The sequence below is a fragment of the Drosophila pseudoobscura genome, chromosome 3 (assembly GCF_009870125.1).
Source record: "Drosophila pseudoobscura strain MV-25-SWS-2005 chromosome 3, UCI_Dpse_MV25, whole genome shotgun sequence".
NCBI classification, from domain to species: Eukaryota; Metazoa; Arthropoda; class Insecta; order Diptera; family Drosophilidae; genus Drosophila; species Drosophila pseudoobscura.
The window spans coordinates 15,654,998-15,666,080 of NC_046680.1; the positions used below are offsets into that span (position 1 = coordinate 15,654,998).

The 11,083-nt window shown below is 50.4% G+C and overlaps 2 protein-coding genes and 1 pseudogene across 2 annotated transcripts; 2 read left to right on the top strand and 1 right to left on the bottom strand.

Moving 5' to 3' along the window:
• Nucleotides 1–1,518: 1,518 nt before the first annotated feature.
• Nucleotides 1,519–2,172, bottom strand: LOC6898666 (J domain-containing protein CG6693-like). Its single transcript, XM_002138635.3, has one exon. The coding sequence runs from the start codon at nt 2,170–2,172 to the stop codon at nt 1,519–1,521; it is 654 nt and encodes a 217-aa protein (XP_002138671.2).
• Nucleotides 2,173–2,932: 760 nt separating this feature from the next.
• On the top strand, nt 2,933–3,506 carry LOC6898667 (alpha-amylase A-like; annotated as a pseudogene).
• A 4,845-nt stretch (nt 3,507–8,351) lies between these two features.
• Nucleotides 8,352–9,937, top strand: LOC6898668 (alpha-amylase A). The gene is made up of 2 exons (XM_002138637.4): nt 8,352–8,543; nt 8,615–9,937. The coding sequence occupies exons 1-2, from the start codon at nt 8,367–8,369 to the stop codon at nt 9,920–9,922; spliced, it is 1,485 nt and encodes a 494-aa protein (XP_002138673.2). The 5' UTR covers nt 8,352–8,366; the 3' UTR covers nt 9,923–9,937.
• The last annotated feature ends 1,146 nt before the right edge of the window (nt 9,938–11,083 follow it).

The window sequence follows — 11,083 nt, forward strand, 5'->3', positions numbered from 1 at the left end:
GCCATGTCTGCCACACAGTTGCACAGTCGCACAGTCGCACCGAGCGGCTGGCCGAGCTGGTGGATGGGGCCAGGGGTCAGACGGGGAGAGTACCAGCAAAATATTGTGACATAAATCAATCACTCTTACCGCAGGCAACGGCCAGACCTGACATTTATTAAAATCCCCATGTACGGGCATCCAATCCGTGCGCCAATCCGAATAAGTCGTACTCGTGTTTTATGACTGCCTTCTGATGTGGCTGGTCTCTGATTTGATTTCATATGTATGTACATATGTGGCATCATACGTCTGGGAAAAGGCAGGTAATTTGAACACTCTGAAATATAATCAAAGTCCTGCATTCAAAGCCGTTGTACTCCGGCAGAACAGACTCTCTGGGCTTTCTATGCAAGCATAAACGACTACGGAATACCCGCAAATTTAATATCGCAATATGTGATTGCACTTAGGGGCTGTACACCTTCCATGGAGGCTCCCAGATCCACACGGCTGCACCAAGTCCTATATATTTTGTGCAGTATACCCCCGTACTCTTCAGATACCGCGCGCAAGAGAATACAAAAGAAATACTGACAGATGCACAGGCAGAAGTTTGTCTGGCGCCACAGCCAGAAGTTGGCCCCAACTTTGAACGCATAACAAACAAGTTTGGATCGAGTGCAGTGCAGTGTGTATGAAGAGCAACAGTTCTGGCTTTTAAATCATTTATATAAATGCCACAGACAGTCCGAATAAATACAGGGGAAAAAAACGACAGATTGCTGTCCGAATGTTGTGCAGAAAATGAAGAATTTATAGACATAATGTTATTCGATGGTTTCCACTCTACTCTACTACTCCAGATGCTGTCTTTCAAATTGTTTTTATCGCCTGTTCAATGTCATTCCGATGGCCGGGTTAATTATAGAAATACCTGAAGCACAGCCAAACTGAAAGTTAAGCAACTGTTAAATAGATTCAGGAACTTCGATGATGGCTGCTCCTGAGCATTGCCAAGGTAACTGGAACTTCTTGGCGGCTCCAAGGAGGGCGCTGCGATTTCTCTGACAGCAGTCGAAGGAAGTAGCTGTCGGAGTTGTTGTTCTGTCATGGAAATTACAGATTGTACAGCAGAGAGAGAGAGAGGCTGCTACCCTTTGCATTTTTCGCTGCTGTCCTGTCCCCTGTCCTACAGGGCCATAATTATTGTTGTACTCGACAGGAAAGGGGCCCTGCTTTGCAGTGAAACAAAAATTAATTGTACAACTTTGCACATAAATAAAGCCGCAAATAATGTGGCACGATAAAGGCAGAAAAAAGGTCATCAGAAAGGCAACTCAAAACTCAACTTTCCCGAAAGTTTCCCTTTGCCTTTTGCCTTTTGCCCAACATTATTTATGATTTTCGGGACAAAAGACAAAGTGCCAAACAAAATATTGTCTTAAAACTTGTTACCCGAAACTCAAAGGTAGGTTCAATTTGCATTTCAAACACATCATGCACTTTGCCTGCACTTTTGGGTGTCTTTAATGTAACTTAAATTTGTGGAAGGCCATCCTCATTTTTCTCGGTCTTGGACTTGGCTTCGTAGACAGCGAACTTCAGGCGACGTCGCCGCCGTTTTTCCACGGATTCGTTGATGAATTTACTGTACTCGGGCAATTCGTTGGACTTAATCAGCTTCTTGATGATCTTTCGGATGCGTGGCTCATCCCGGACCGTCATCAGGGGCAGTTCGATAAACAAGCGATCCATACAGCCCTTGCCCAGCGTGTAGGCAGCCTTGATGTCCGCCAGCTCCAGCTGCGAGCCCTTGTAGTGTTTCTGGAAGAGCTCGCAGACACCCGACCGGTCCTGGCGGTTTCCCAACAGGCACGCGCACAGGTCCAGCGCCGTGGCGAAGGCCAGGTCCAGCTCACAGCTGGCACTCTCCGGGGGGAACTCGGACGGGGAATCGTACAGAGCCCGCTGCTTGTCGTTGGTCAGGATGCTCATAATTCTGTAGACGAGATGGCACTTCTGCAGGGCCTTCCTGCGCTGCTTGGCAGGCCTCTGGCCCGGGTGCTCCGCCATGATCAGCTGATAGGCAGCGCTGCGTATGGCCCTCGGCATAGCTCCGCGTGAGACGTCCAGCACCTTGTAAAAGTCGCGGGTGCCGAACATGAGCCACGAATCGCCGCACACAGACATGGCCTAGGAACAGCTGACTTCCCAAAAAAAATTTAAATCTAATTTGTGATCGTAAAAAATTAAATTTAAAAAATCGAAATTTTCGTTCTAGAGAGACATTTTCCATCAGTCATCAGTCAACAGTCAACACTTGAGTCAAAGCCAAGCTCAGCTAACGATAACTTCCGCCCTGCAAACTCCGGCCCCAAGTTCAGCCGGGAGGCGGCCACGTAAAGTTAAATTAATACTCGGCCTGGGGTTACACCAGCACTCTCTAAGCCCCAGCTTCCTGCCTGAGATTGTCGTTTTCAATTACACTTAAACTTTAAGCGTTTTGCGTTTTTTGATTCTCTTCCCAGCCTCCCAGCCTCCCTGCCCCCCAGCCCCCCTCCCCACACTCGTTGGGTATCTCTCATCAACTTCGCCCAAGTGGTTCATAATTTTATTAAGCAACCTTTGGAGTTACGCCGTGCCAGCCCCTGGTGAGATTTTTGCCAGCGGTTGCACAGCGTTTGAAATTTGTAGTCTGTCTTCTGTTTCGGTCTCCTTTTCGGTTCCACGCGCATAAAAAATGCAAGATAAATGTTGGCAAATGTAATTTTTAGGAGCTCTAGTGTGCCACATCAATTTACCTCGAGATCCTCAAACTCCCCCCTTCGTAGCCCCAGGACTTGGTCCCCTTTTTAGTTCGCATTTCAGATACGCGCTGGACTTTAATATTTTAATATTTATTGCCCCCCCGCTTATATCAACGGAAAGACCATTTATAAATAGTTTTAATATGTGGCCCAAGGTGGCCAAGCAGTACAAGATGGCCTCCGCCTTCATGCTGGCCCATCCCTTCGGCACTCCTTCACCGACACCGACCAGGGCCCACCCACCACCGACGGACAGAACATTGCCTCTCCCACCTTCAACAGCGACAAGTCCTGCGGCGGCGGATGGGTGTGCGAGCACCGCTGGCGACAGATCTACAACATGGTGGCCTTCAGGAACGCCGCCGGCGATGCCGATCTCCAGAACTGGTGGTCCAACGGAAGCAACCAGATCTCCTTCAGCCGTGGAAACAGGGCCTTCGTGGCCTTCAACAAAGACAACTACGACCTCAACAGCTCCCTGCAGACCGGCCTGCCCGCCGGCACCTACTGCGACGTCATCTCCGGCGAGAAGAGCGGCTCCTCCTGCACCGGCAAGACCGTCACTGTTGGCTCCGATGGACGCGCCAGCATCTCCATTAGCAGCTCCGCTGACGATGGTGTCCTGGCCATTCACGTCAACGCCATGTTGTAAGGGACTCAGCATGTGAGAGACTCCCCAACAACCAATCGAGATTATTACTATTAAATACACAATGAGAGCATAGCAAAACGCACTCTTTAGCAAAGAGGTTAGGGGTTCCTTCGTCAAGTAGGGCTTAAGCACTTTTCACGATATCCTGCCGGAGCTGTTGTTGTTAATGGAACTCCCGTGAATATGCCGCCGGCTGACACCTGTGTTTGGCTTTACTCTCCCCCGCAGAACCTGGTGAGATTTTTGCCACGTGCTCCACGTGCTTATACCTGCTGCTCAAAGTAAGCTCTTGCAGGGGGTATACTGCATCCGGAGTGGCGTATGTAACAGGAGGAGCACAGTCTCATCCAGGCGAAATAGCGATCATAGATCGTTCAAATGTGCCTGCCCTCGGTTGCGATTGTTTGGAAGTACGGTCAAGAGGGTATACTCGACTATAATGCCCCTACTGGTCCCTCTGACTGTGTGCTGAGGGCCGTGTGTGTGCCGAGGCGGAGGTACTTAGGTCGACCTTCCATCTGTTACATGTAGATGGGAGGACTATCTGCCCTGTCCGTGGGTCTGTGGGCCCTGTTCTCACATCATTTGAAACGTGGCCGGCATTCAAATGGGCCGCATTACTTCTCGTCTTGGCCAGCTTAATGCGAAAAGTTGAGCATTTCTTTGGCAGGCTTTGGTTCATCTTCTGGTTAATTTAGTTCGCAAACCAGAACTCTTTATCAAGACACATGCATACGTGTTAGTGGAGTCTTCTTTTTTCGCATAACGTTTCGGTGGCTGTTCGTAATTGGTTTTTAATTCGCATGGAACTCGGTTAAGCCGCGTAATCCACCACTTAGATGCGGTGGCAGCTGGCTTATACCGGAGTTATTTGACTCAAATCAATCACACGCTCAGGCTGCGGATCCGGGTGCGGTTCCGTGGCAAATCTCGGACTTCGGACGTCACCACCAATTGGGCTTTAATGGCGGCCGGTCTTTATGTGAATGCCCAGCATTAAATATTCGGTTTTAATCGACAGACTGAATGAAATGTACGATACAGTGATTGATTGATTCGCTGGTTGTTGTGTTATTCTCCTCCGGTAAATATATCAATGCAGGAATGCCGGATTGCCGGTATGCTGGCAATGTGAATGAATTTTTACAATTTGCATGCAAATATGTGCTTTTCCGTGATACGGACATGTATTGTTTGCTCGTGCCTTTCGTCCTTTTGGCCAGCCGAGCACCCAAGGCGGTGCTCTGCACGATACGGCCAGTGCTCTCTGCGAAAATATTGACAATTCTTCAGTAGCACAGCAAAAAGAGCGCAACTAGCGTAATAATAAAGCGAAATATCGGATGCACAGCACAATGCAATAAATGGTAGCTGTATGCCAAGAATTCACAATATGAGTCCAATCCCGCCCCCCCCTTTCGCCACCAGGAAGACGACAAAGTATGTCAAGAAAGGCACAGCCAGGGAAGGCTGTGATTTATGCAGACTGCCACTGACATTGCAAGAAATCTCCTTCTTTGGCTGGAATATTAGATTTCCCTTTTTAAAGTCAAAGGCAAAGGTGCAAAAAACTACGACTGTGATTATACGCTTTTAAAACGGCCGTACTAAATACGTAAGCCAGCTCTTAGCATTCCCAACAAAAAGTAAAGGGCTCGCACACAGAACTGGCCACAAACTGGCCTCAAGTGACGAGTATTGAGCCAGGACTCAATCGCAATGTGAATGAATGGCAGGAGCTTTGCTTCAAAGAGGAAGGCTCGAAAAACTAATGCGAAGATAGAGAGAGAGAGAGAGAGAGAGAGAGAGAACTAGAAGGAACAAATCAGATGAAAGCAAGGTCTTTTTGCTCCAAATTTGCATAGCACTTAAAAATGGAAGGTCGACAAAAAAGAAAATGGAGGTGAAAGCATCGGCCAGACAGAAGTGGTAATTCGGTATGAGCCTCGACGTGTTCGGACGCTGGTAATTGACATTGTTGGTGGAAATGGCACTGGCACTGGCACTGGCACTGGCACCGGGAAAAGAGACGGATGTGTGGCACAAGCATAGGAGCATAGGATGCCATCGAAAGCTGTTTATCGACTGCCTGTCAAGGAGAAACACGTCGTCCCCTCCAGTCTGATGTCCAGGTGACTGTTGGGCGTCCTATCTTTCAGCAGCAGAAAAAGCCAGCTAGTTGACAATGACATTTGCAGCCCGTGTGTGCTGTGTGTGCTCTGAACATGCACATGTTTGGGCCGCTCATGGGGGACGCCACCTGGGCAGCGGTTGGGGGAGACGCACAAACCGAGTTCCAATGCCCCAGGGCTCTGGACAAATAGGCTGCCTGTAATGCTGGATGTTGGTCGGGCACAGGCCCACATCTGACCTAATTGCCTGCGGCTAGATGCGAGCACACATTGCTTTATGTTCAATTGGGGGGCTCTCTGCTTTTGTGCCAGTGCTGACATTCACTACTGGGCCCCAATCAACAGGTAATGAATGATCCACTCAAGAGCGTGGCTAAAGCGTAATCATAGTTCTGCTGTCTGTCCGGGGCGCGAAATATACATATAAGGAGATAGAGAAACGGAGAAACCACTAAAAACAAATCGCCATTTAACTGGTGCGAAATTGAAACAAGCTTTTCTGTCTCTGTGTTTGCTTTATGCGAGTGTGTGCATGTTAATATGTGTGAGAGTGTGTGTGTGCCGGAGGATGGGTGTGTGCGGAAATATTTCCATTGCAATTGCTGTGGCGCGTGCATATTTGCTGGCTTGTTTTCGTAGCATACTCTTAAGCGCTGTTATTTATTTTTTACAATACGCATACGCCGCGTATGCCAGTGGAATAATACAGAAACAAGCACAAGCGGCGTGCCTGTCCCAGTGCCAGTGCCTCGTACTGTGCTGCTCGTACCATATTATTTTGTCTGCTCGCATTTTGTTTTTTTTTTTTTTTTGTAATTTTTTCTCCCTTTATTTGTTTCATTTTGCGTGAAATACACCACTCCGAACGAAGCCCCTGCCTGGTGCCCTCCCTGCTTCCAGCCCGACCATATCGCTGGCATGCCTCTTGATGTACGGCTTGGGCAATATCAGCATTTTATTCTGTGCTTTCGTCAGTTTCCGCTGCTGGCTGCCCCCACTGCTGCTGCCACACTTCATGGCTACGGCCACGGCTACGGCGATGACGACGACGGCGGCGGCAGTGGCATCCGCCATCATCATCATTGCTGGCATTTTGTGCGCACTGACCCGCTTTTTGTGCTTTTCCCATTACATTCGGTTTGCCATTTCTTGCTCTCCTCCCCTCCGCCACCCTCCGCCTCTCTCGCTTACTTATTTATAGTATAACTGTTTCATTGTTGGCTCGCGGGCATGAACTATCTGCCAGTCGTTCTATGTCCAGGCTCCACATGTGTGTAAGGGTGTATCTGTGTACACTGCTGGATGCACCAAATCAGTTTTGCCATGTAGTTTTCATGTTAAACGCGCTCAAAATTAATGGTCACACATACGAACATTACACACACACACACACACACATAGCCGTCGGGTTTGTGAAATAGAAACGAATGTTATCGTTACAAATGTCCTTTCCGCTGCCTGTCAGCATGACTATAGTTCGCGGGTAGGACCCAGACCCGGACCCCAAGCCCTACCCAGCGCTGTGCCCCTGTAAAGGGTATTTTGTTTTTAGCCACATTTCTTCGGAAAGGACAGAAATGTGGAGGCACAAGTCTTCTTTTGTTGCTGATCGCCTGTGAGTCCAATAAAACTCAGCAAACGGTAGTTAACTCTTTGGATAATCTCTCTACTTATTTGTTGGCAGGGTATTTAGTGAAGGGGGCGCCAGAAAACACCATCCTCTGCTGTTGTCAGCTCTGCCGCTTACCACTTTCCGCAGTTCTCGTTGATTTTGATGTTGTTTCGCGACCCCCAACGAATTCCCGGACTCGGACCGAGCGTGCATTTAATATTTGCTTGCAGCTAAATCAAATTGTTTTTCTGCTTCATTTTTTACTTCTATTTGCTGCGGTTGCACAGCGTTTGAAACATTTTTTGTCCGTCTTCTGCTTCAGTTTCTATTTCAGTCTCCTTTTCGGTTACATGCGCATAAAAAATGCAAGATAAATGTTGGCAAATGTAATTTTTAGGAGCTCTAATGTGCCACATCAATTTACCTCGAGTTCCTCAAACTCCCCCTTGATAGCCCCAGGACTTGGTCCCCTTTTTAGTTCGCATTTCGGATACGCGTTGGACTTTAATATTTTAATATTTATTGCCCCCCCTCGCTTATATCAACGGAAAGACCATTTCAAAATAGTTTTAATATGTGGCCTGCAAAAGACATTTCAATAATTGTCATTATCATGCTGGACTATGATTTCCTGTCAGAGTAAATCTACGAAAAAAACACCACCATTAATCAATAATCAGCTAATATTATACATTTGGCATTCCAGGGGTTCCACTTTTCGCCATTATCGGATGACCTGCTAGGCGGGAGCTCACCGCGATCACGCTCTGAGTAGCATGCAGCCGGAGTGGACCACAAATCAGGCCCATGAGGCGATATCAGGGAAATGCAGTGTCCCGATGACTACTTCAGATTCCGCAATCGCCCCCGAATTAGTCTGATTAGTAATTCAAATAATTAGCCACTTAACTAATCATCAGCGCCAGTTCGCAAGCACCGGTCCCACCCAGTCCCCTGCCAAAATACCCGCAATCAGCCACAACGTCTGGCCCGGCTTTCACTAATCAGCCGGCGTGATGCCCCACACGCAGAGAGAAAGAAGTGAGTGAAGCCTGCCGATAAGATCGAATCGCAAATCACTCCCCGCGAAGTCAACGCGAAGTCAACGGCGACCCCTATAAAAGCAGCCCCAGAAATCTCAATGCAATCAGAGTGAAGCATAGGTTCCATCTAGCATCAACATGTTCCTGACAAAGACCCTCGGGTGCATCGCCTTCCTGGCGATCGCCAGCGCCCAGTTCAACACCAACTACGTTGCTGGCCGCAGCGGCATGGTCCACCTCTTCGAGTGGAAGTGGGACGACATCGCCGCCGAGTGCGAGAACTTCCTGGGCCCCCAGGGCTACGCCGGTCTTCAGGTAAGATCCGTCCGGAGAGCTTCCCTCCTCGCCCAATCCTCATCTCCCCCTCATCTCTGCCTCCTTCCCAGGTGTCGCCCGTCAATGAGAACGCCGTGAAGAGTGGGCGTCCGTGGTGGGAGCGCTACCAGCCCATCTCCTACAAGCTGACCACCCGTTCCGGCAACGAGGAGCAGTTCGCCAGCATGGTCAGGCGCTGCAACAACGCCGGAGTGCGCACCTACGTGGACGTCATCTTCAACCACATGGCAGCCGATGGCGGCACCTACGGCACAGCCGGCAGCACCGCCAGCCCCAGCTCCAAGAGCTTCCCCGCAGTGCCCTACTCCTCCCTGGACTTCAACCCCACCTGCGCCATCAGCAACTACAACGACGCCAACCAGGTGCGCAACTGCGAGCTGGTCGGCCTGCGTGACCTCAACCAGGGCAACTCGTACGTCCAGGAGAAGGTTTCCGATTTCCTGAACCACTTGATCGATCTGGGTGTGGCCGGATTCCGCGTGGACGCTGCCAAGCACATGTGGCCCGCAGATCTGGGCGTCATCTATGGCCGCCTCAAGAACCTGAACACCGATCACGGCTTCGCGTCCGGATCCAGGCCCTACATCGTCCAGGAGGTCATCGACATGGGTGGCGAGGCCATCAGCAAAACCGAGTACACTGGCCTGGGCGCCATCACCGAGTTCCGCCACTCCGACTCCATCGGCAAGGTCTTCCGCGGCAAGGACAAGCTGACCTACATGTCCAACTGGGGCACCGGCTGGGGCTTCGCTGCCTCCGATCGCTCGCTCGTCTTCGTCGACAACCACGACAACCAGCGCGGACACGGTGCAGGTGGTGCTGATGTGCTCACCTACAAGGTGCCCAAGCAGTACAAGATGGCCTCCGCCTTCATGCTGGCCCATCCCTTCGGCACTCCCCGTGTGATGTCCTCCTTCTCCTTCACCGACACCGACCAGGGCCCACCCACCACCGACGGACAGAACATTGCCTCTCCCACCTTCAACAGCGACAAGTCCTGCGGCGGCGGATGGGTGTGCGAGCACCGCTGGCGCCAGATCTACAACATGGTGGCCTTCAGGAACGCCGCCGGCGATGCCGATCTCCAGAACTGGTGGTCCAACGGAAGCAACCAGATCTCCTTCAGCCGTGGAAACAGGGCCTTCGTGGCCTTCAACAACGACAACTACGACCTCAACAGCTCCCTGCAGACCGGCCTGCCCGCCGGCACCTACTGCGACGTCATCTCCGGCGAGAAGAGCGGCTCCTCCTGCACCGGCAAGACCGTCACTGTTGGCTCCGATGGACGCGCCAGCATCTCCATTAGCAGCTCCGCTGACGATGGTGTCCTGGCCATTCACGTCAACGCCATGTTGTAAGGGACTCAGCATGTGAGAGACTCCCCAACAACCAATCGAGATTATTATTATTAAATACACAATGAGAGCATAGCAAAACGCACTCTTTAGCAAAGAGGTTAGGGTTCCTTCGTCAAGTAGGGCTTAAGCACTTTTCACGATATCCTGCCGGAGCTGTTGTTGTTAATGGAACTCCCGTGATTATGCCGCCGGCTGACACCTGTCTTTGGCTTTACTCTCCTCCGCAGAACCGCTCGGCGAGGCCACCCGCGTCCGACGCGGTCTGTGGGAGGTGGCTTCCATATCCCATGTGGCATTAATATTTAAGAGTCTGCTTTGAAACTTGTTTGACAGGCTGTCAGACCATGTCTGCCGGCAAGGGGTAGAAGGAAGAGAGAGAAGGCACAAGGCACAAGGTAGAAGGTAGAAGGCGCCAGTCCCCTGAAAGTTGAAAACACATGCTCGTAGTGCTCGCAAACACATGACAGACAGTTTGTGGCAACTTTCAAAATAAAAACTACCCTGGATTGGGGCTTACCGCGTCCAAGGGAGGCTCCATAAAGCGCTTGAAAATTCTGTCAAATGGTTGATTGCAGACCGATCGCAGGGCGTTAGAAATTTTGGCGTCCAATGATTCACTTGCCACGTTTCTTCAGCCTGCCTGGTGGCAATCCAAGGCCACCTCAGCCCCAATTTAGGCACGTGTGTCGGCCCCACGCCCAAACAATGGCGTCCATCATCCCTCGCGGAGGGAGACGCGCAAGAGTCGCAGAAAAACCGAAAACAAACGCCGTGTGACTGCTTGTGTGGTTTCATTTTGATGTTTTGCATAAATACAAGAATGCCTTCCTTTGTCAGCAGATTTAAATTAATTTTTGTGCACCCCAGAAGCGGGAGGCAGCGAGGCCCGTTGCTCAACTTCCAGTCCACCTCAGTCACACCCACAACCACCCACAACCACCCCCACTCTGTCCCATTCCAGTCGCCGAGGAGCCCGTGCAACCGCAATCTAGACATGTTCAGCTTTGACTTTCAGCTCGTTGTCGTTCGTGTGTCTGTGCGTGGGTATCTACATATCATTTTTGATGTGAATTCTGATTTTCTGCCCTTTATGTAGATGGATTTTCCTTCTTGGCAGAGCTAACCGCACGCACATCTGTACATATACACACATGTGGCGAA